This window comes from Rhinolophus sinicus, linkage group LG11, assembly GCF_036562045.2.
Source record: "Rhinolophus sinicus isolate RSC01 linkage group LG11, ASM3656204v1, whole genome shotgun sequence".
Taxonomy (NCBI): domain Eukaryota; kingdom Metazoa; phylum Chordata; class Mammalia; order Chiroptera; family Rhinolophidae; genus Rhinolophus; species Rhinolophus sinicus.
Window position 1 is genome coordinate 8,875,760 of NC_133760.1, and position 23,186 is coordinate 8,898,945.

The following is a 23,186-nucleotide window of genomic DNA, read 5'->3' on the forward strand; positions in this document are numbered from 1 at the left end:
TGCCCTCAGATCAAACTTCAAACTTTCTACTTTCCCTAATGGAGAGCAATCTTGATTTAAATTCATCTGAAGAGGACTTAAAATGTGTCCCAATTAGTCTTTGGGTCTCACATACAAATGGGGTTGGATTACTACTAAGTGCAGAACCCATATGCAGCGTCTGGGAAAGTAGTAAACCCTTTCTCATCGGTAGCCCAGTTCTCATTCATTCTAGGGGCCCTGATTTCCAGCTACAGCTTCTCCTTCAATAGGCTAGGCAGGAAGGATCCCTGTCTTGGGAGCCCCATTCTTAGAGAAATCACCAACCAAACCATCCCCAGCTTAGGTGGGAGACAAGAGGAACTGACCGTATCAGTAACTGTTTTGCATTTTAATGAATATGCCATAGAGTGCTTTTCCACTTCTCCATCCTGGGGGCTCAACTCAGCTTCAGGTTGGGAGAAGAGTGGGGAGGGGAATAGATGTGAATGGGATTGGGGCTACAGCTGGGACCAGGAGGAGCAGGTGAGGAGCACACAAAAGGAATTAACCCCAGACCTTGGGCTGAGCCAGAAATCCAAGTCCTCTTACCATCCAGGGGTCAACACAGTGAGCAAACACCATGCGTGTGGTACTTCTCTGCAAAGAGGTGTTATGCTGCTCCCAAAGTGCCACGCAGGCTGTATTGGGCCCTAAGTGCCTGAAGAGTGCCACTACTAGCCTGTAGAGTCAGGAAGAGGCTCATCTTGTATCTGGAGCTTGAGCACAAAGTGCCACCTTGGCCTGGAGGGTGCGGAAGACACATTTACTTGGATCTGGAGGCGATGCCATCTTGGGCCTGAAGAGTGGGGAGGAGGGCCTCTTGCATCAGGGCCCCATTTGGGGCCTGATGAAGGAAAATGTAGGGGGTCTCTGGAGCCCAGGATCAGGCAGGTAGTATAAGCAGGATGGTAACAGCAAAAAGAAGCAAAACCAATCCTAAGGGTACAACTGGACCCAGGAAAGAAGAGCAAACCTAGGGGAGGAGCTAAGCTAGTGGAGAAGGAGACAGACGGCAGAGCAAGGACTAGAACTAGGAGATGAAACCAGGGCCATGACTGGAGAACAGAAAAAGGGCCCAGACTAGGGCACAAAATTCCAGAAGTGTAGCTAGAACTAGAGGCAGAGCCAAGGGGGTGATGGAAGGTGCAAGAGAATCTATGCAGATCCTGGGGCTCCTGCGGAAAGAACCTGCATCGGCTCTGTGCAGGAACCAAACTCAGAATGGCAGAGCACAAGGAAAGATGGGGCACAGTGAGCCCCCAAGATAGAGACTGATCAAGGAGTGGACAATTACCCAGAGGCTGGAGCCAAGCCTCAGACACAGACTCAGAACCAGGGAGCTGGGCCAGGACCAAGGGGAGGAACCAGATGCGAGGGGCGGGGCTGAGCACAATTATGCCACCCACAGCACACACGGCGTTATCCAGGGGATGGGGTTAGCCCTGAAGGTGACAGCCAGATGGGAAGGGAACAAAAAGGGGTACAGAGCCAGGTCCCAGAGGTCTCAAGGCCTCCCCCAGTGCTCAGAGTCAGGCGGGGAGTGGGTCATGGCTAGGCCCGAGGTCCGGGGTCTTGCTTGGACTCGGTCCCTGGCACGCCGCGGATGTCGGGCAACAGGCGGCAGCCGGCCACGATGTCCAGGCGCTCAGCCAGTGCGCAGAGGTCTCCCCGCGCCAAGCGCACGCTGTGGGCGGCCGCCAACCCCGCCGCCTGGGCGGCCGCCAACCTACCGGCCAGGGCGGCCACGTCGCGGCCCGCGCGGCGGTATACGCCGCTCACTGCGGCCGCCACGTCGTGGTCCAGCCGCGCCTGGCTCTCTGCCAATCGGAGCTGCAGCAGCGAGCGCGCTGGAGCGGGCGCCGGGGCCTCCTCCACGCCCCAGGCCTCCCCGGCCGTTTCCCGCTGCACTACGAGAGGAGGCAGGTCCCTCGGCGCGGCCGTCGGTTCTGGCTCAGGGTCCGAGTCGGTCTCGGCGGCCTCCCCGGCAACCCGCAGCCCCGTGGGGCGACCGCGCGTCGGACCGGAAGGGCCCAGGTACAGCTCTTCCTCTTCCGACGAGGACACAGACAGCTCCGAGTCTGTCTCGGCCGCCTCACCTCGCACTACTGTCTCGGGTCTCCGCGGCGGCCTCCGCCGACGACCCTGGAACGCCATGGCGCCGAGCTAGGGAGAAAAGAGAAGCGACGGCGTGAGAGGCGGGCGCCCGGCCGTGGTTAAAAGGCGCAGGTTCTGGATTCCTAGCCCTTCCACTGACTCAGTGATTTGTGGCTAACTGCTTCCCCTGCCTGAGCCTCAGTTTCCTTTTATGCAAACGAGGCTAATCCTCCCTGCCGGTATTGATGGGGGCTACTGGACCCCAACCTCTTCAGTGTACGGATAGGGAAACTGAGGACCAGCTCGATCAAGTCTCTGAGGCCGGAGCTCCCAAAGTCCCAAACTGGGTTCTTTCCGATTTTGCCTCCTAGCAGAAACCACACTCGGAAGCTGCTCAGGGACCAGCGCCAGGATTATAGTAGAAGGGGTGACAGTCCACCTGGACTCTGGAGAGGGTGTACTAGTGGGGGCGGGAAGTAGCGATATCATACCGGGTCGCAGAAGCTCGGAGACTGCGAGATCCGTTACCCAGCCAAGTGCGGGGTCTTGTACCGAGGGAGGAGGATGGCAACCCAAACCAATAGGGCAGCAGGTTGGGCCGTCGTTGGCCAGTCACATGGGCCGCTCGGCTTCCAACCAGGAAGCAGGTCTTCAGAACCAGTTTTGATGGAGGATATGAAGAGTCACGTGAGTGGAGCTAAGGCCAATAGAGAAGCGGTTGGGCTGGCGCTTCCGGGTTGTGCCGCGAGGCAAGTGGACAAATAGGGATTTTTAAAAACGAGTTATGTCACATGTAACCAGCGGTTCGGCCAATGGCAATGCTCGAGGACCGGGAAATGGGACAGGCAGTCTCTCAGGTTCTCCAGCGCACCAAGTGAGGCTGGAGGAAGAAGGCGGAGCTAGGCTGGAACACCAATGGAAGCGAGAGTAAGCGGACTCGCGCCTGGGTGCGGGAGGCGGGGCTAGTTCAGCCGGGCCAATGAGAGCACGAAGCGCTGGGCGGTAGTTGGGCGCGCGAGGCCGGTGCATGGCGGACGCGGTTCTGTTCGAGTTTCTGCACACGGAGATGGTGGCGGAGCTGTGGGCGCAAGACCCCGACCCCGACCCCGGCCCCGGGGTGAGTGCCGGGCCCGGGGGTGGTGGGGACAGGGGGTGGGGTGTGGAGGCAAGGGCTGCGGCGGGAAGGCGGGATCGAGGCCCCGAGGAGGCGGGGGGCACGGCACGAACCACGGCCCCGCCCCTATCTCGCAGGGCGATCTGGGGCGCTGGCTTCCTTCTCTGCAGAAAAGGGGTCCCAGCCAGTTCGGTCTCGCGTTATTTCTAGAATTGAGACAGTTCGGGGTAAAGTTCTTAGCTCAAAGCCCGGCACAGAGTGAGCGGGTAGTAATTATAATAATTACCATTATTGGATGTGTACTGAGGACTTCTGGGTTGAATCCCAGAAGTGGCCTGCGCCACTCACTAGGTGTTAGAGACATTGACTCATCGCATTGTGCCTCAGTTTCCTCCTTTATAAAATGGGTATCATGGGCCGGCCGGTGCTCAGGTGGTTGGAGCGCCGCCCTCCTAATGCGAAGGTCGCTGGTTTGATTCCCACATGGGCCAGTGAGCTCCGCCCTCTACAGGTAAGATTGTGAACAACAGCTCTCCCTGGAGCTGGGCTACGGGGAGCAGCTGGCGGTTGGCGTGAGCTGCCCTGGACTACCATGTGCTACTGCCATGAGCAACCGGTGGCCAGCGTGAGTGGCTGGCAGCCATTGTGAGCAGGCGGCAGCTGGCAAGAGCTGGGGTGAGCAGCCGGACCCACGACTGGTGACCAACTGCCTCGGCCGCCGGGGAGCGCAAGGCTCATAATACCAGCATGGGCCAGGGAGCTGTGTCCTACACAAGTAGACTGAGCAACAAATGCTTGAACCAGAGTGGGGTGGGGAGGCGGAAGAACGGGCGGGGGGGGGGGGGGGGGGGGGCGAAGGGCATCATAATAGCACCTAAATCTCCAAGTGGGACATTTATCCATTCAACAAACTTATTGAGCACCTGTTATATTCCAGGCACTGTTTCCCTGTCCTCAAGAAGCTTACATTTCAGTTGGGGTGTCAAACAATAAATACTGACACCGGCTAGTGAAAAGTTCTGTAAAAAAAACTTCAGTAAAGTCGGAAAGAAGAGGGATCAAGGGGTGGATGGTGGAGGAGAGTATTTCTGAGGAAGAGAAGGGAGGAAGCAAGCCCCAGGGATAAGTTGAGGGAAGAGCATTCCAGGAAAAGGGAACAACAGGTGCAAAGCTCTGAGGTAGGAGCATGCTTAGCATTTTGGAAGTTAGTCCTTATGAAGAATAAATGAGCTCAGACTTTTTAGTGTGAGGTCTAGCACATAATCAGCCCTCAAAACATGGGAGCTCTTCTGTTACAAAGAAGAAAGGGTTAAGGAGAGAATAGATGCTTAATAAATGGGGGCTGTGGTCACTTTTCTCATTATTAGTTTTACCGTGATCATCATCAGCTACATACAAAACATTTTTATTGGCTTAGGTTTTCTTCCCAATTTAGGAGCCCTAATGAGGGTGTGGTGTGTTATGATCTCAATGTGGTTTCTTCTGAGTTCATTCATTCAACAAGGTTGCAATGTCTCAGCAGCCCATCCATCCTAGCTTTCACGCTGGAAACTCAGTAGTCCCCGACATGTACCTTTTCCGTCACCTCCAGCCCTCAACCAGCCCTGCACATTCTGCTGTCTCAGTGTTTCCCATTTGTCCCTTCCCCTGCCGCCTCTGCACCAGCCTCCTCCCTCATCCAGCTCATTTCACCTGTCACATCTTCACTGCATTCACACTTATTCATCCTTCCAATCGTAGCTCAAATACCCCTTCAGGGAAGCCTTCCATGAGTCCCCAGAAGTCGGGGATCTGACTTGCAGTAGAAGTTACATTCTTGCAGCCCCCCCCCCGCCCCCCCCCCGGTTTTTCCTTGGTAGCCCTCATCACACTCAGTAAGTACATATATCTGAATGATGTATCTGTATGATCCTTTGAATCGCATCCATCTCCACCAGACTGCACTGTGTGGGCTGGGACCAGGTCTGTGTGGGTCACCGAACAGTAGGTCCTTTGCACATAGTAGTAGGTCCTCAGCATGGATTTGTTGAAGAAGTAGGTGCAACCCCTGTGCTATGGAGGGTGGGGTGGGGACTGGGACCCACTTAGTAGTGACTGATAATAGCACCTACCACGTGTGTTTCCCATGGGCTTAACTCTCTTGATTTCTTGTGATCCTCCTACCAATGCCCAGAGGTAGGCATGATGCGCCTCTTTGTAGATCAAGAAACAGGCTTTGATGGATGGTGTGCTTGCTCTCAAGTGGCAGAGTCAGGAATGCAACTAGGCCTCCCACTTCCAAAGCCTGTGCTATAAACCCTGGCCTATATTTCCCTGACATGCTCCTGGAGGATTTTAATGGGTTTCTGTGGTCAAGTGAGTTTGGGGAACACTGGGTCCCTCAGGTTTGCTCACCACAGCACTTTCAGAACACACAAGTGCCAGTGGCCCTCGACCCAGCTGCCCCTGGAATTCCAGTGCTCAGGTTCCACACCAGAGATTGCCACAGAGCAGGGCTGGGATGTGACCTGGGCGGCAGGCCTTGAAAAACTTCTGGGTGGTTTCAGGCGCAGCCAGGGGTGAGAATTCTGGCAGTGTCCCCACATTCCTTCAACCTGGGAGCCCGTTTTTCAGGGGCATGTCGTGGGAAACTGCTCTGTTTTCCCGCAGTGCTCTTTTGCTCCTCGCTGCTCCTCTCTCTGTTCCTTATCTGTCATCCAACAAGTGTCCTGTCTGAACCAAATGCAGGCCTCCTATTTCTTGGGTACTTATGGTGTCCCTCCTGTTTCTTGGGTACTTACGGTGTCCCTCCTGTTTCTTGGGTACTTACGGTGTCCCCAGCACAATATTTTATCGCATTTAGTCCTCAGAACAGTCCTCTGGGTAGGTGTTGTCCCATTTTACAGAGGAAGGACTGAGGTGCTGGAGAGGGAGGGCCTTTCCCAAGGCCACACAGCCATGATCAGAGGCAAAATCAGGACTCAGGCATCGGGCTCCAAAACTTGTCGGCATCAGGTCTGCCTCTTCACCCGCTGCAGAGCTCCTTGAGGGCAGGAACGGTGGCTCGTTTTCCTCTATCCCCACAGCACAGGCACCGGGAACCTGTCTTCTTTGGAGCTTCTGTGATCTCCACATCCAGCCTGGTTATTTGTGGCTATTGAATGGATTCTTCTGAATGGTTACATAGAATGGAAGACTGGCCAGAGGAGCCAGGACGTCAAAGGGTCTTTGTTCTCCAAGCAGGAAAAAATCAGGGAAGAGGAGGCTGTGGTTTCTCCACCTCAGTAGCTTTGAAAAAAAGGGGAGCTGTTGGCCAAGGAGTGAATTCCTGTGTATGTAGATAATGAGCTGTCATCCACTACTGTGAGCGCTGGCAGGTGGCCCAGGAAGAGCACTGCTGGCCAGAACTCTGTCCACGAAGGCCCAGTGAGTGCCCATGCCGGCCCCTTCTCTCAGGAGGGCCTGGGGTGCATGTACAGTGGTACCTCGGTTTTCGAACGTCTCCGTTGACGAACATTTCAGTTTATGAACACCGTAAATTTTATGGATCTGTGGTATCATTAGATAGCAAAATTCATGCTAAATTTGCAGTTTTAGGGGTTGCAGTTTTGCAGTTTAAAGGTCTGGAACGGATTAATCCATTTTGCATTACTTTACGGGGAAACTGCACCTCGGTTTTCGAACGTTTCAGAACTCGAACGGTCTTCTAGAAAAAATTATGTTTGAAAACCGAGGTACCACTGTAACAGCTATCAGGTCCTGGCCAGAACCTCGGAAACCAACCAGTTCCCCATTCCTGGCAGAGCCCTGGAGGGGGCGCAGCACATATGAGATGGGGAGCCAGCTGTGGGTCTCTGGGCCCACAGGGGACCTGAGACTGTGTCCTGAGGGCACGGGAGCCCTAAAAGACTTACACTGCTGTGTGCCGGACTCAGACTGACTTTCTAGAAAGATCCCCGGCCACATGAATGAGGCTGGATGGAGCGTGGGTGGGAAGGGCTGCTGCTGCAGGAGCCTGGACCAGAGGCCTGGGCGGGCCAAACTTAGGGGTGGAAGAGGTAGGACTGGGCGACCACTGGGAGTAGCGGGGATGCGACGGGACTGGAGAGGACAGCCCCAGGACAACAGGGTGGGAGTTGTGCTGGCTTTTCCCCCTCACCCCTCCTCACTCACCTGTCCACTCTTCATACTGATTCTGGGTCTTCTGGGGCCAGTGACCTTGAGGACGCTGAGAACTCATTTCCCTCCCTCTGTGCTTTTCTTAAGGCAGGAACCAGGGCTGCTCCCTCCCTGGTCCCCTGCCTGGGTCTGCTCAGAGTGGCTCCCACAGGTGAGAACTGAACCTCACAAATAACCATGGGCAGGGCTAGTGAAGAGAGGAAGCAGCCAGGCACATAGCTGTCACTTGACTCCTGCCTTCTTCAGTCTCAAATGTTCTCCTGGCTGTTCTCCTTTTCAAGTGCTCAGGATGGGGCCAGAGAGGGCGTTTGGTTTCTGTCTTCCATTTGTCCTGCTCAGAGCTCCGTGGCCCTTCTCATTGTCAACACTCGACTCTAACTTCAGCTCAGCACATTTTTCTCTTATTATCGCTTTGATTATTTCTTCTCCCGCATTGGTCCACACGTCTCTTGGGCACTCAGAGGAATATTAGACTTTCTGAATCTCTTCCACATGTCTTAGCACTTTTCTCTCATTTTTTTCTACCTCAGGATTTTTTCTGGACAATCTGGGAAGCTTTATCTACCTTACGCATTTGTCTATTTTTCAGCTGTCTTTTAACAGATGTTTATTTTGGCTACGATCTTTCTCATTTCCAAGAACTTCCCTTTGTCTGGTTGTCCTTTCCTCCTAGTACCCGCGCTGTGTGGGGGCTCCAGTGGTGCCACACTGATAAGCCTCCTCGAAGGGGTTCCCCTCTGTTCCTAATTATCCCATTTCCTCTCAGGGGGCTGTTGTGTAAACTCAGCACTGGCTCCAGGCAGGCTCCAGAAGATTCCGATGAATGGGAGAGTCTGCCCCGCCTTCCCTGGGAATAGTGATAAACCCCTAATCTCCGAAGAGCTTTTGCAGAGTCCCCGGAGACAGGTTGTGACAGAGGCAGGTGCACCGGCTTCTCTCCCTTCCTCCTCCACCCTCTCTTCCCCTGTCACCTGCTCATCCTTCCTTGGCCCTTCCCTTCCTACTTCCTCTTTTTCCCTCCCTTTTCTCATTATTCCCCAGATCACACCACACCCAGTCTTTTCAGCAGACACTTTGGCCCTTGATGATTGAGCTGTCACACCACTGTGAGGTAGGGACTGCCATTGGCCCCATTTCACACATGGGCAGACAGGCACGGCTGTGAGATGGCTTGCCCACAGTCACCCATCCAGTAAGTGGCGGTGCCAGGATTCAAACCCAGGCAGTCTGAAGCTCGCTGAAGGGAAACTTAAAGTTGTGGAAACCTTTCTGCCGCCCCCCCCTGCCCCCCCGACAGAGCTCCCCAGCCTAGCTGAGGACTCTGCTGCCTCTCAGGCTGTGGCCTGGGCCTGGGGGGGCCTTCCCACCTACTCCATCCCCTGCTTACCTCTTCCTTCAGACTCAGCTTCCTCAGAGGAGCACTCCCAGCCTAGCTGAGGGCATGCTTTTCTCCCGCTGGAGGGCGTTCTCATGATTGTAAAGAAATCACTCTTCAGCATCTGTTGCTTGAGTACCTCCCAGGCGCAAAGGCCTGTGTCCCCACTCAGTGACAGCACAGAGTGGGCAGGGCCTGCATTGCACACCTACCCTGGGAGGGGGGTAAGGAAGGCTTGTAGGAGTCGGGCAGAGGGAACAGTGAGTGGAAAGGCCTGAAGCCTGAGCCTTTCCTCTGTGATGGCCTGAGCCTGGGGAGACGTCATTCCCAAACGAAGCTGGTGGCCAGAGAGGAGGTGGGGGAAGGTTGGAGGGGCTCAGGCCTGGGGACTAGCCACCTGAGAGGAGCCAGCCAGGAGAGCCAGCTGCCTCCCTCCCAGGGTTCTCTGCTCTCCCACCTCGGCTCTGCCACACTGTCTGCAAGCTTGGTGCCTCACACCGCAGGCCCACCTGGTATTTCTGATGCCCCAACCTGGGCCTCCCTCAGCTCTCTCCAGGTCACTCAAAGGAAAATTGCAAGTCTGCGTTCCTTTAGCCATGCTGCCCCCCTCCCACCGTGGGGCCCTGGCCTGCCCTCCAGAATGCCTCTTGGCTGCCACTTCCTTCCCTGAGCACCCAAGGGAACTTCTCCCTCTAGAGCCCCTGTGCGTTCTTCCCAGGGTTCCTGGCTGATTGATATTTAAGGTATAATGATCGTAGTTGACTTTTATAGCCCCCAGCTGACAGCGCTGGGTCCACGCCTTGCTGCCGCATAAGCCCTGGACAAGTCACGTTGAGCTTCCAGGGTGATCAGAGTGCTATCTATCTCCTAGGGAGTTGTAAGGCTGTACCCTGAAAGTGCTTACAATGAGCAGGGGTGAAGCTCAGTGGGGGAAACACCCCCATATTTCCTGGAGCAAGGGGGAGCTGGTCCTGAGGCTGATGGGGTCTGCGGAGGCGGGTAAGGGAGTGGAGGGCCATGGGGCAGAGGGGCAAGGCCAGCCCCACTCCACAGGCTGGAGTCTGCCCTGGCCCTGCAGTGCTGAACTGGAGGGATGGCTAGTCCGCTTGGAGCTGCTCCACCTGGGAGCTCCCGGTTGGAGATGGCCAAGGGCCCCTGAGCCTCTCTTTCCTGGCCTTTTAGGGACAGAAGATGAGCCTGTCGGTCCTGGAGGGCATGGGCTTCCGCGTGGGCCAGGCCATGGGCGAGAGGTGAGCGCCAGCCCCCTCCTGCCCTCCCCCCCACCCCCCTTCCAGCTGGCCCCAGATGGGAGGGTGCATTACTTGGTGAAGAACCCAGCCTGGCTTCCTCCATCCTTCCCACCCTGGGCTCCCTGACCCTGGCCTGGCCCAAGTATCTGCCACTGCCTCCCAGGCTACCCCGGGAGACGCTGGCCTTCAGAGAGGAGCTAGATGTCCTCAAATTCCTGTGCAAAGACCTGTGGGTGGCCGTGTTTCAAAAGCAGATGGACAGCCTCCGCACCAATCATCAGGTGTGTGCCCGCACCCAGCACCTGGCTTCCTAGCTGCAGGCAGAGGTGAAGTATACAAGCTCTGGGAGGGGAACCGCCACTGAGGGAGGCTGTAGCCACCCAGCCATGGGGCCTGGCTGCTGGGGAGGCAGGAACATTGAGGCAGCTGCAGTGGGATGTGGCGGCTGTTTCGAGAGTTTCCAAGAGCCTCCCAGGATGGGCCCCAGAGCAGACAGGCCTTACGGCTGGCAGCCTCTTGCCTCGGCATGACACTGCCTATCTCAGCCATGTCAGAGTTCCCATTAGGTGTCTACGCTGTGCCTGGCCCCGCTGCCACTTCTCGGCCAGGCCTGCAGCTTCTCACCACAACCGGGGAAGCGGGGACCCTTCCTTTTACCCGGGAAGCCATGCAGCCAGAGGGGTAGGACCGGCACCCCCTGGGCAACACCAGGTCCCGGAAGCCCGCGGGCGCTTCTGCAGCTCTGAAGCCTGGGGCCATGACCACAGTGTTTTGGAGAGAAGTGTCCTTCTGGACGTCCTCGCTGCCCTCCCCCCACTACACATGCGCAGGCACTGCTCCAGCCCCCACAGCCTCCCTCTGTCCCTAGGGGACCTACGTCCTACAGGACAACAGCTTCCCCTTCCTCATCCGGATGTCCTCGGGCCTGCAGTATCTGGAGGAAGCACCCAAGGTATGGGGGTGCTGAGAGATATCCACATTTCACTTCCCCTACTTACCCAGCTCCTACCCCAACGTAAGCCTCACCCCAGGCCAAGGGGTTGACCCGACTGAAGTCCAAAGCCCAGCGCGGCCCTGTCCCGGTCCTGGGTGTTGGTCTCTCCTTTTCCCATAGTGACCTGTGCCCCCACCCCCACCCCCATCCCCAGTTCCTGGCCTTCACCTGCGGCCTCCTGCGTGGCGCTCTCAGCACCCTGGGCATCAAGAGCCTGGTCACTGCCTCCGTGGCAGCCTTGCCAGCCTGTGAGTTTTTTTAGGGGGGAGACTCCTGCCATTCCTGAGTGTTGTGGGGGCTCTAGAGCTCCCCTTTCCCTTCTCCCGAGGGCCAGGCCACTGAGCCCCATTTTATAGGTGGGGAATTTGAGGCCCTGAGAACTTAAGGTACGTGCCAGACCCCACAGTAGGTGTGGCGCATCCATGCCCCTGGCCCCTGAGGTCCCCCAGCCTGCTTCCCCAGTGTGTGCCAGCCCAGAGAGAACCCTCAGTGACCTGGTGTGGTCGCGACAGTCTTCCTAGAACAGGAACCCAGGTGGACATAATAGAAGTCATCCAAATGGGGGCTCCAAAGGCAGCCAGACCCCATGTAACTTGCAGCCTGAATGAGGGGGTGTTCTGACCCCCAGTGCCCTCCATCAGACAGGCTGAAGCCCATTCCTGTCTGGGGACAGCCTGCAGCCAACCCTCCATTCTGCTTCCCTCCAGTTGTTTTTCTGTCTTCTGGGCTGCCAGGCCCACCCATGGGGGGCCCTGGGGCCCAAGTAGTTAGGACCTGAGCAATACATGCCATAGAGGCCCGTGCATGTGGGCCTCTCCCCGGAAACCTACATGCTTGATCTTCGTGCCCCTGGCCACACAGCCCTGGGATGCAGGCCAGTGGGCGGGAGCACACCCGCTTGGACCAGTGAGGCCGCCCAGGCTGCTGGCGCAGGGCCTGAGCGGTTGGGTGCTTTCTACCTCTTCTCAGATCCCAGCCTCCAGCTAAAACCAGCCCTTCTCTTCCAGGTAAGTTCCAGGTGGTGATCCAGAGATCCTAAGGAACCCCACGGCCCCAGCCCCAGCTGAGCCTCAGCCGCCTTGGCCCAGGGACCCCAGGGCGCTGCCTTTGGGGGTGGCCCGTGGGCTGGTGCTGGGGACCCCAGACTCCGGGGGTGATGAGCGAGGCAAGGGGTCAGGCTGCTTCAGGCATCACGGTGCTCAACAGTGGGTGTAACAGGGAGGTGGGGGTGTCCTGAGGGCGGGGTGGTCCCAGCCACCAGGGGACAGGTCACAAACTGCTGGCAGATGCTCAATAAAGGTTCTATGTGGAGCCAGGTGCAAAGTGGAAGGTAGAGGTCACTGTCTTGAGTGCTGGGGGTGAGGGGCCAGGGGGCGTCTGTGAAGCGACTGTGTTACAGGGCATGTGGTGAGGGGGCAGAACACCCTGTGTGGCCCCTTACCCCTCATTTGCTCCCCTTCTGGACCCCCTCCACCCTCAGTCTGAGCTGTGGAGCGTGGCGCCTCCCTGCACAAATGCCCTGGCCTGGCCACCCCACCAGCGTCAACAAGTCTGGGGCTGCCCTCCACCCAGTGGGACCTCTCCCTGGGGGGCAAGGCCAGGTGCCTGAAGTGCAGGCAGGGTAGATGGCCAAGACGGGATGGATGGAAGTGGGCCAGACACCCTCATTTCCCCACCCACTCCCCCACACACAGGCGTACACACTACACATGCTTCGCCCATGGGAGTCACACCCAGGACAGTGAGCCCCCATCCTCCCCCCCACCCCGTCTCCTCCCGCTTACATTCATAGCACCTGGCATCACACACCTGGACTGCCCGGGCTCTGCCACCTGCTGCCTGATGTGGGTAAGTACCTCTGCCTCAGAGCTGCCAACCGAGGCTGGGGTGAGACCCAAATGGGATGAGGAAGGGTCTCCTTGCTTAAAACACTCCGAGAGCAGGGGCTCATCTGCCTTTGTAGAGTCTGGGCCCTGCCTTGCCCTGCCCTCCCCTGCCCACACACCCAGGGCCAAATTCCCTGGGCTGCTGCTTCTGTACCTTTTGTACATGCCATTCCTGGCCGGGGCTGCCCTGCCCCAGCCACCCCCAAACTCCTGCTCCCTCTTGGGTGTCCAGTAACCACCCAGGCTCTCTGAGCAGTCACTCGTCCTCCCTGGTGGTCCCTTCCATGGCCTCATCCCGCCCAAGCTGTTTACTTGTTCACCTCTGGGTCCGTCTGCAGATCTGACCCTGCCCAGCACAGAGCCAGGCAGATGCTGGCCAAGTGAATTGCAGTTACTCAGCTAAACCCTGTGTGAGGGTGGGGGTGGAGCAATGGGCCCAGCCCTGCCCTCAAGAGGCTCAGGGGCCCATCCTGGAGGCCCCTTCCCCACAGACACCCCTATTCAGATATACCAGCCCTGCCTCCCTCAGGGCTGGGGGGAGGGGGCATACTGGGGTAGCGTCATGACAGTCCCAAATTGGTGGAGAACAGGGAGGAAGCCCTCCCAGGAGAAACAGCTTGAAGGCCGGGGGGAGGAGAGACAGACCAGCTCAGGCAGAGACAGTATTTGGTCACCAGGCAGACCCCCTAGATGGCTGCATGTGAGTTTCCTCTGTCCTGAACCCCTTGTCTTGGGCACTGTCCCTGTGAGATGACCCATCTCCCTGGGCAGCCACTCTTTGGCAGCCTAGGACCTCTGCAGGGCAGGGCCCCCATGGTATTGGGCCCCCCTTGCTCAGCCCCAGCCCTGCCCTTACCTCCTGACAAATGTCTGCAAGGAGCCCGCCACCTCCCAGCAGGCAGGAGGCAGAGCCTGAGCACAGACCACTGCCTGCTTTCAAGGTCCCACCCTGTCTCCATGACCCAGCAAGGAACTTCAGCATTCTGGGCCTCAGTTTCCCCAGTTTCCTGTGAAGTGGGCAGCACATGCACCCCACCAGGGTGTGGTGCGGAAGAGGGGTTACTGTGTGGACAGCGTGTGCTCCATGTGGAGCCCCTGATAAGCCCGCATAGCATACATAGCGTGTTATATTTGAAACATTCAGAGCTGCCTGGTAAGTGGGTCATTCAGCCCCCGGCAAATGTTAGCTGCTGTCATCACTAGTATGTACCAAGCTCTGTGCTCAGCGGGCTCCTGACAACCACGAGAGGTAGGCACCAACAATGGCCCATTCAGCAATGAGGAAGCCGAGGCTCAGAGAGGTGAAGTCACTTGTTCAAGGTCACAAAGGCCCCAAAGCTGGCATCTGAACCAGTATTGCGTCTTCTCTTGTCCTGGACAATCACTGCCCCAGGTTCCCTCCCACCCACAGCAGAAGTGCCCGGGGGCTGGCCCCTATAGACCTTCTGGCAGGTCCCAACCAGGCAGCAGTTTGGCCAGGCATCTCCATCCCTTACCTTGCGTACTGGGCTCCTGCACGGTACCCAAGGTAAGGGATCCCCCAGTCCTCTAGAGTAGAGAGCACCAGAACAGGTGCTGGTATGACGGGGGAAGGGGCGGGGACTGGGCAGGCAAACCGGTTGGGTAGCTGGGCTCTCAGCTCCGGGCCTCACCAGTTGAGCCTGTGCTGCTGGTGGTGGGGCTGGCACAGCAGCTCGGCGGGGCAGGGAGCTGGGGCCGCGAGGCCATCATCAGGTATGGAGGACCCCAGGCGGGGGGGATGGCAGGCAGGGGCCCCCAACCTTCATTGAGGCCCAACTCTCACCACCCTAATTTCCTCTGCCCTTGGCTTCACCTGTCCTACCCCCCAAACAGCATCCTTCCCTCGCTTCTGCTTTCAGTGCTTCACATTTTACACGCAGGGCACCCCGTCTATCCTGAGTGTGCTGAGCCTCTCCCCAAATTGGACCACCCTGCTTTCATTCATACCCCCAGATTCTGCTCCCCCCAGCCCCTCATTCAGCCCCCAAATGTACCCAGCCCTGAGGTTCAGTTATTTGGTGCTCCTTGCCCCCCAGCTCTCAGTGCACTGGATGCATGGCCTTCAAATGGCACCAGCTCCCCACCTCCCACAGCACACAGCCCCAATGTCTAGTTTCTCCTGAATTTTACTCAGCCCCCCACCGGCTCCCACGCTTCCCCAGCCCACATCTGCTCACCACCCACGTCCTGGCCTCTTGAAAACTCCAAGCAGCTCCCAAACAGCCAATCACCCAATCTTTGGAAATCTCACCCACCCCAAATTACCACGCACCCCCTCCCCTCTCCATTCTCCCGAATCTGGCCACCTGTCACTCAATCCTGATCTCTCACTTTTACTCTGAAGAGCACCTCTGCCCTACCTGGGTGACTCAGGACCCCAACATCGGAGATGGGGTCTCTCACCTGTGCGAGGTCACGGGGCTGTCCCTGCGGTGGGCTCTTGCTGCTGGTGCCGCAGGGGCTTGGGCACTGAGACCACCATCTCCCTCCCCAAGGAGGCCCCCAGCCGCCATGCACCAGCACTGTACTGTCCACTTCGCCAAGGGCACCCTGCCTCCCCGGACCCTCACTGAGAGCTACTTCTTGGACCCTGAATTGGGGCACCAAAAAGGTAGGCGTTCAGTCTGGGGGAGATCTAGCAAGGAGAGAGGGCTGTAGTGGGAGACTGCTGACTGGATGGGGGAGCAGAACCTCAGACCCAGGGCAGAAGCCACCAGCACTCCCCACAGAGGCTTCGGCATACGGGCCCAGGGGGGCCCAAAGGTGGGAGCCTAGGCTGGGCATGTCAGCAGGGAGGGCCCACCTCACCTGCCCTTCCCCCAGTATGAGAAGAAGTCTACCTCCCCAAATCTCCAGGCCATGGGGGCTGCCCCCCAACCTCTGGGGAGCAGTGTGGTGGGAGGAGGGATAGAAAAGTGAAACCCCCAAGTGAACATGTATGCATGAGGCAGGTACAGCTCCCTGGGGTGACCTACAGCTTCCAGGACAGCCCCCTTCCCACTAGCCTGGCCGGAGCCCAGATGCCCCCATCTTCCCATTCCCTGCCCTATCCCATCATTCTAGCTGCCTCTGGACTAACCAGGCCAGCTCCCCGTGGATTCCTCTGTCACCCCCACAGGGGTCCCCCAGGGACTAAGACATTAGGAGTAGCCGGGACTCGGTGTTGTCCCCTCTCCAGCCCCTTATCCAGGTAAAGCCCTACAGCTCTTTTCCCCTGACCATGGTGGGGCACAGAGCCCTCCTTGCTTTTTCTCTGACTCCTGGGCCTCAGCCGAGGATCAGCCACAGCCTCTATCTGAAGACCCAACCAGGATCCTGCCAGTGCCCCCCAGGGGTGCAGGACCCAGGCCCAGTCACCTCCTACTTCCTTCCTTCCAGGATGCTGTCACCAGTGGTGCCATGACCCAGCAGCCCTTCAAGCCCATGGGCCCTGTCAGCCACCCCCCCACGGGCGGTGGCTGCTGGCCTACCACAGCTACCGGGAGGGTGTCAGGGGCTGTTGCTGGGGCCATAGGCCCCCTACCTTGCAGCAGCAGCAGCAGCAGCCCTGGCCCCCACCTCCTAGCCCCCTGCGTCAGCGGCTCTGTCCTGTTCCCAGTGGCCAGAAGGGGCCACCTACAAACACCACTGCCCCCATGAGACCGGCCAGCGCCCCCCAGCCACCGCTGGCACCCACCACGGCACCTGCCATGGCCAGCAGCGGCCCAGCGCCGCTCTCCACAGCCAGCACCCTCCTGGAGCCCAGCAGGCCCGCTGACACCCGGGCCCTGCCTGTCCCAGCCGCCTGCGGCCCCTTCACCTCCTACAGCTCCGGTGCTCACCCAGCCCTCCTGGGGGCTCTGTCTCTGCTGCCACGCTTCCCACCCGGGCCTGGGGCCTGCCCTCATCCCTTGCTCTGGTCCCTGTCTGGGAAGGCGCTCGTCCCTGACCCTGGGCCTCGGGGCAGCCACTTCTGCTTCGTCTGTTGGGATCCAAGGCTTCTAGACCCGGCCTGTCCATAGTGCCTCTATTATGGGCTGGCCAGGGGCCTGGGCCCCAGCTCTCTCCCTATGCTGACACCCTGACTCTGCTTTCTATCTCAGTAGCGCTGTCCCCTGGCCCAGCAGGCCATGGGGGACATGGGGCAGGGGTGATGAGCACAGCTTGCTGGCCAGCTCTGGTGTGGGGGAGATGGTCAAGCGAGCAGCTGCAGCAAGAGGTAGGGAGTGGCCCAGGTGATGGAGAGAGCAATGCAATGATGGGAGGGATCCACCCATTCTTTCTGTGACTAGATATGAAACGCCTGTTGCGGATGCCAGGCTCTGTTGGGAGGGGGGTGGAGGGGCAAAAGGAGCAGGGCAGACAGACAGCTGCCCTCCCAGAGCTCACGTTCTATAGGCGGTGGGGGGTGGCGGGTACAGGACACAAGAGAAATAGGAATGTTTAAAAGTGCATCACCCCGTGAGAACCACTTGGGGGAAAATACAGCAGAGGAGATAGGGAGCGTCAGGGTTTGCAAGCTAAAGAGCATCATCAGCCGAGGCCTCATTAAGGCAACATTTGAGCAACGACAGGGCCATTCTCTCAAGTAAGTGGTAGCAGGATCAGCGAATGCAGACTCGGAGGTGGCCTGTTCAAGAGACAGTAAGGAGGTCAGTGTGGCTGGAGTGCAGGGAGTGAGGGGGAGAGGACAGAAGGAGCCAGAGAGGGCAGAGGGGACGGGAGCTGCCTCAGGCTCTGACAGAATGGACTGTGGGAGGTGGGGGTGGACGCCCAAGTCAGGCCAGAGGTGCTGCTGGCCCAACTGCGGAGGTAGAGACTCGTGGGTGGTTTCCAAGTCTGGCTGGAAACAGCTGAGCAGGGACTGGGGCTTCAGGTCAGGCCCAGCATTGTCACTGGAGCCTCTGGTCCACGATGCCCATTTCACACACGGTCAAGGAGAGGCTCAACCAGGTGAGGTCACCCACCCATCAGGCAGAGTGGAAGCAGATCCGCACTGGCCACCGCCTCTCAGCTGACCTTGTCCCAGGCTCCCCTGGCCTCCCAGCTATGCCTCCAGGCCCAGCTGGCCCTCAGTGAGCCACGGTTCCTGTAGCCCACAACCCCTCAGAAAGTGGGTGTGTTATCCCCACCAGGCACTGTGAGGCTGGCCCAGTGCCCCCCTAAAACTGAGCCCTACCTTTCTGGTATCCCAACTCTGGGTCCAAGAAGTAGTGCTCAGTGGGGGCCCAGGGGAGGAGGCAGGACATCCCTTGCAGAGAGGACACCATGGTGCTTGTGCCTGGTACCAGGATTTAAACCGGAATCTGTGCCCTGAGCAGCCATTCCTGTCCCCAGCCAGACCCTTTGGCACCTATCCATGCCCCCAGCATCTCTGCCACCCCATTCATAGGGGATTGAGCCTGCCAGGGTCATGCAGAGAAAGGTGCCGGGGCCAGGACTGGAAGACGGGTCTGCCTGGGCTCAGGGCAGCATTCGTGACTGTGGCCATGGGGTCATGGAGAGGAAGAGAGGTCAAGGGTGGGCAGGAAACAGAGGAGCCTGTGGTCACTGGGGCCTCTTCACGCTGGAGCCAGGCTAGCAGAGCTAACATCTTAAGCGTCCTAGGGTCTGGAGTCTGAAGATTTTTCCCAGGGGAATCATGGCCTGGTGACCCAAGGCCAGTGCAGTCAAATTCCACAGGCCTCTTGGCTGGGGATGGGGATAGTCTAGCCTCCCAGCCTTTGCCTAGTGTCTGGGGTCAGCTTCTGGGAGGCCCGGAAGGGTACATTTTGCGCTGGAGGAGGGGACTGCCACAGAAACCCCTATCCATCTGACGTTTGACCTGAGTCACCTTGGGGAGGATGGCTGTGCAGGGAGGGGCTGAGGCAGGCACTCTGGAGGGCAGATGGGAGGAGGGTGGTGCCTGGCCAGCCTCATTGACTCAGTTTCCCCACCTCTACCCCTTCTCCAACCCTGGCCCCCAGATATCCTGACAGAGGATGATGTCTACTGCAGCTGCCTGGCCAAGACCCTTTGCCATGTGCCCGTCCCTGTGACCGTGGGTTTCTATGCCCCCTTCGGCTGCCGCCTCCACATGATGCTGGACAAGATCACTGGTGAGGGTCTGTGTGTACTGGGGGTGGGGGTACAAGACACAGCACGTCTGGCTCCTGCCCAGCCCCAGCCTTCCCCAGCGCAGAGGCCCATAACTCAGCTTTCACCAGCTCCCACCCGTGCCCACAGCCTCTGTCCCGGGATTCCCGCTCCAGTTTCCTCTCTGGCCTCCTGGCCTCCAGTCTCGCCCCCTTCCCCTGCCAAATCCACTTCAAGGAATCTTTCTATAATAAGATTTCTAAGATCAAGCTCTGTAGTTCCCCTGCTCAAAAGCCTTCTATGGCTTCCCAGCACCCTAAGGGGAAAGCCCAGGTTCCTCACTGAAGCTGCAGGCTCCAGCCAAGTCTCTACTGGCCTCTGTGTTCCCCAGACCCATCTCTTCTCCTCAGCCCTAGCTCAGGCCTGGTGCCCACAAGACTCATAATAGGTAGGTGTGAACTGAAGACATGAGCTGAAATCTGGCCAGGACCTGCAGCAGGCTGGCCCTGGTGCAAACCAATAGAGCTCAGACCCCAGCCCCAATTGTGGCCAGAGGGGCTGGAGGCGATCACTCACTTCCGTGTGCCCAGCCCTGGTGAGCACCTACTAAACAAGCCCAAGTCCTTCCCTGTTTTGTCATAGAGCAACACACAAGAGTCTGGGAAGGAGAAAAGATAAGGAAAAAGGAAGTGGCATCTAAGGCACTTACTCTGTGCTAGGTGACTGACACATTCCCACTCATTCGTTCACTGACCTTATGGCAGACAGATCTTGCCCCAGCTTCTCATGATCCAGCCTTCAGACATCCCCCGAGCACCTCCTTGGTGCCCAGCAGACATGCAGTGACCAAGACAACCAGGGCCCTGCCCTTCAAGGGCTCACAGTCCAGAAAGGGAGACACACCTGTCCCCAAACAGTGTCAACTCAAAGTGGGTGAGACGACTGCAACAGGGAAGCCAGGGGGTGCCTAATCCAGCCCGGGGATCAGAGAGGGCTTCCTGGAGGAGGTAGCTGAGCTGAAAGCTGTAGGAGGAGCAGCAGTAAGTCAGGAAAATCAGACCAAGGCTGTACCCTCGCTACCCAACATTTTCCTCAAAACCTCGCATCCTTAGAGCCTTCCCTGCCCCTTCCTATCTTTTCTCCTCTGGGGGCTCTACTTACACTGCGACCCTCGGCCTTGCCTTCAGACTGTTTACGGTCCAAGCCCGGCTCCAAGCCTCTCCTGCACCTTTAGCACCTGTCCCAGCTGTTTCCGCGGTGCCCTGGCTCGTATATCGAGGCCCCTGCCCGAGCCCCGCATCCAGACGAGGCCCGCCCAGGCCCGAGCCCCGCCCAGACCACCCCGCCGCTCACGCTGACCCACTCGTTCTCCGCGCCCACAGAGCTGATGGAGCAGGAGGCGACGCAGCGCGAGGCCGAGCTGCTGCAGCAAGTGCAGTGGCGGCCTCGGTCGGTGCGTGGCTGGGGCTTCCCGCAGTTGCTGTGGTACCTGGTGTTCCTGCAGCCGGTCATCACTGAGGTGCACCTGCGGCGCAAGAACGTGAAGTTCCTCTTCATCCGCTTCAGCGCCTGGCAGTATGCGGGCGCCGACAAGTTGTGGGCCGGCCTGGTGACCACACTGTGTGAGGGCATCCGCCACCACTACGGAGCGCTGCCCTTCAGTCTGTACTCGGTGCTGGGCAACAAGCCAGCCACGACAAAGGCCTTCCGCCAGCGCGAGTGGCACTGCCGGCGCCGCGTGTGCCTGGCGCTGGTGGTGCTGGTGGCGGCACTGGGCCTCGGCGTGGCCCTGCTCTACCTGTCACTGGGCACCCACGTGCCGAGCCACAGCGGCGCCAGCAGCAGCCTGATGCGGCTGTTCGGCGGTGCAGCCACTACGCTGTCAGGCTCGGGGCTGCTCATGGCCGTGTACTCGGTGGGCAAGCACCTGTTCGTGAGCCAGCGCAAGAAGATCGAACGGCTGGTGTCGCACGAGAAGTTCGGCAGCCAGCTGGGTTTCATGTGCGAGGTGAAGAAGGAGGTGGAGCTGCTCACCGACTTCCTGTGCTTCCTGGAGATCTACCAGCGGTGCCGGCTGCGCATCGTGCTCGAGGTCACCGGGCTAGACACGTGCTACCCGGAGCGCGTGGTGGGTGTGCTCAACGCCATCAACACGCTGCTGTCCGACAGCCACGCGCCTTTCATCTTCATCCTGGTGGTGGACCCCAGCATCCTGGCCGCGTGCCTGGAGAGTGCCAGCTCTATGAAGGGCACGGCCGACAATGGCTACCTCTTCCTCAACCGCACCGTTACGCTGCCCTTCTCCGTGCCCATCATGGGCCGCCGCACCAAGCTACAGTTCCTGCACGATGCCGTGCAGAGCCGCGACGACTTGCTCTACCGCGAGATGACGCGCCAGCTGCAGCCGTCGCGGCCGATTGGCGACGAGGGCGCGCAGCTGCTGGCGGTGGAGATACAGGCGGGGGCCGAGCGCACGCAGAGCTGCATCGACGCCGAGGCGGCGCTCCGCATCCAGGAGGCGCTCTTCTGCCTGCACAACGAGCGCGACTGCCTCTACGAGTACGTGCCCGACAACGTGGTGTCCATGCGACGCATCGTCAACACCGTGCCCATCACCGTGCGCTTGCTGCAGCAGCAGCGGCGGGACTTCGGAGGACCCACGCCGCGCCAGGCCGTGGCCTGGGTCGTGCTCGCCAACCAGTGGCCCTGTCGCCTCAGCTGGGTGCTGCAGTGCCTGGAGGACCGGCAGCAGTCCGGGGGCGCGCATGAGGCCCGCGAGCGCCTCTGGGACGTGTTCTGCGACAACAGCAGTGAGCTGCACACCATGACGAAGGCTCTGCAGAATGTATTCGACCTGGACGGCGACCCCGAGCTCTTCGAGCGCTTCCTGGGTGCCGACTTCCCCTTCACCGTGGCCGAGGCTCAGAGCCTCCTGCGCTGCACCATCAACCTGGACCACTCCATCCGCCGCCGCATGGGCCTCATCCGGGCGGTCAGCTCGCTCAAGCCGCCCAAGTCCCCGGCGGGCAGTGCCCCCCGTGCCGCCAACAGAGCCAACCACAGCCTTCAGGCGACCAGTGCAGCCAACGGAGCCAACCCTGCTCGGGGGGCAGCCCGGTCAGGCCACCCAGCAGGGCACAACCCTGCGCAGGCCAGTGAAACCCGCCACCCAGCAGGGCACAGCCCTGCGCAGGCCAGCGAAGCCCGCCACCCAGCAGGGCACAACCCTGCGCAGGCCAGCGAAACCCGCCACCCAGCAGGGCACAGCCCTGCGCAGGCCAGCGAAGCCCGCCACCCGTGGGATTTGACTCTCGTGGACAAGCGGAGACCCTTGGCTTGAGCGCTGTGCGGAATCCAACTTAAGGGGGCCTTGAATGCAAGACTCGGGGGACAGCAGGGGGCAACAGCTCCTCTGCCCAAATGAGGACACATGTAGGGGGCCCAACTGAGCCCAGCGTCCAGTGTTGGGAATGAGGCCTGTGGTGGCTACATTCCCGTTGAATCTGTGAGCCAGAGAGAACTGTTGGCAGCAGCTGACAATAGTGCCAATGTCTGAAAGCTGGCGCCAAAGCACCACTGAGGAACTCAGGGTTCAAGTGCCAATAAATTAAGGTATGAAAGCGCTTGACTGGTCTTCAGGCCCTGGTCTCCCTGGCTTACGTAGCAAGGACTGGCCCTGTCCTGCCAAGCCCACTTCCTCCCCAGGTAGGCAGTGGCGTCAGCCAGCAGCCTCCTGGCTGGCGTCCCTAGGGCAGGAGGGGTGTGGGGGCGGCGGGTGAGGCCCAGGCGGGGAGATGGAGGACGGATGTGCTGCGTTGACTCAGGCATGGAGGACGCCCAGGCCTCGGGGGAGCCAGGGCCTTGTCCCCACACCCTGGCCTGCTCCTCTGTGGGCAGGGCAGTAGCTGGCATTTCCAAGAGCGGTGTCCAGGGTGACCTCAGCGGGCTGCTCCACTCTCGGGATGGCCCCACCCCCAGCAGTGGGCTAATTAGGCCTTGCTGGCACCTCAGCCAGCTGGGTGGGCAGCACTGCCTCCCTGGACAAGTAACAGTCCAAGGGCCCCTTGACAAGGACAGGGAAGTTGAGGCACAGAACTGGGGCACGTGTAGGCCAGTCGGTGCCCGAGTTAAACCGAGATGAGGATTAGCCTAGGGCTGGACTGGGGCACTACCTTCTGCTCCCACCAGTGGGACAGAGACCTCGGATGTGGTGTCACTC

General features: G+C 59.2%; 3 protein-coding genes across 8 annotated transcripts; 2 read left to right on the plus strand and 1 right to left on the minus strand.

The window, feature by feature from the left end:
• Positions 1-351: 351 nt before the first annotated feature.
• BLOC1S3 (biogenesis of lysosomal organelles complex 1 subunit 3) lies at positions 352-2,758 on the minus strand. The gene is made up of 2 exons (XM_019754831.2): positions 2,607-2,758; positions 352-2,184 (listed from the first exon to the last, which is right to left on the minus strand). The coding sequence occupies exon 2, from the start codon at positions 2,173-2,175 to the stop codon at positions 1,573-1,575; it is 603 nt and encodes a 200-aa protein (XP_019610390.1). The 5' UTR covers positions 2,176-2,184; positions 2,607-2,758; the 3' UTR covers positions 352-1,572.
• Positions 2,759-2,761: 3 nt separating this feature from the next.
• TRAPPC6A (trafficking protein particle complex subunit 6A) lies at positions 2,762-12,329 on the plus strand. 2 transcript variants are annotated; one of them, XM_019754839.2, is made up of 6 exons: positions 2,762-3,232; positions 9,945-10,012; positions 10,176-10,293; positions 10,881-10,964; positions 11,161-11,254; positions 12,014-12,329. In XM_019754839.2, the coding sequence occupies exons 1-6, from the start codon at positions 3,143-3,145 to the stop codon at positions 12,043-12,045; spliced, it is 486 nt and encodes a 161-aa protein (XP_019610398.1). In that variant the 5' UTR covers positions 2,762-3,142; the 3' UTR covers positions 12,046-12,329. The 2 variants fall into 2 exon arrangements, with proteins under 2 accessions (XP_019610398.1, XP_074170262.1); XM_074314161.1 differs by lacking the exon at positions 2,762-3,232 and adding an exon at positions 3,341-3,740.
• NKPD1 (NTPase KAP family P-loop domain containing 1) lies at positions 10,885-22,590 on the plus strand. Of its 5 annotated transcripts, XM_074314147.1 has the most exons (7): positions 11,231-11,254; positions 11,976-12,013; positions 12,799-12,854; positions 15,409-15,524; positions 16,292-16,726; positions 18,859-18,990; positions 20,350-22,590. In XM_074314147.1, exons 4-7 carry the CDS (start codon positions 15,425-15,427, stop codon positions 22,305-22,307), a joined length of 2,625 nt encoding a protein of 874 aa, XP_074170248.1. In that variant the 5' UTR covers positions 11,231-11,254; positions 11,976-12,013; positions 12,799-12,854; positions 15,409-15,424; the 3' UTR covers positions 22,308-22,590. The 5 variants fall into 5 exon arrangements, with proteins under 5 accessions (XP_019610378.2, XP_074170248.1, XP_074170250.1 ...); XM_019754819.2 differs by lacking the exons at positions 11,231-11,254; positions 11,976-12,013 and adding an exon at positions 10,885-10,964; XM_074314148.1 differs by lacking the exons at positions 11,231-11,254; positions 11,976-12,013; positions 12,799-12,854 and adding an exon at positions 14,530-14,626.
• Positions 22,591-23,186: the final 596 nt, after the last annotated feature.

Coding starts and splice junctions, on each gene's coding strand:
- BLOC1S3 (XM_019754831.2), bottom strand. CDS start 2,175: ATGGCGTTCCAGGGTCGTCGGCGGAGGCCGCCGCGGAGACCCGAGACA.
- TRAPPC6A (XM_074314161.1), top strand. CDS start 3,633: ATGGGTATCATGGGCCGGCCGGTGCTCAGGTGGTTGGAGCGCCGCCCT. Junction 3,741..9,944: donor GTGAGCTCCGCCCTCTACAG/GTAAGATTGTGA, acceptor CTGGCCTTTTAG/GGACAGAAGATGAGCCTGTC. Junction 10,965..11,160: donor ATCTGGAGGAAGCACCCAAG/GTATGGGGGTGC, acceptor CCCCATCCCCAG/TTCCTGGCCTTCACCTGCGG.
- NKPD1 (XM_019754819.2), top strand. CDS start 15,425: ATGCACCAGCACTGTACTGTCCACTTCGCCAAGGGCACCCTGCCTCCC. Junction 15,525..16,291: donor TGAATTGGGGCACCAAAAAG/GTAGGCGTTCAG, acceptor CCTTCCTTCCAG/GATGCTGTCACCAGTGGTGC. Junction 16,727..18,858: donor CTTCACCTCCTACAGCTCCG/GTGCTCACCCAG, acceptor CCTGGCCCCCAG/ATATCCTGACAGAGGATGAT.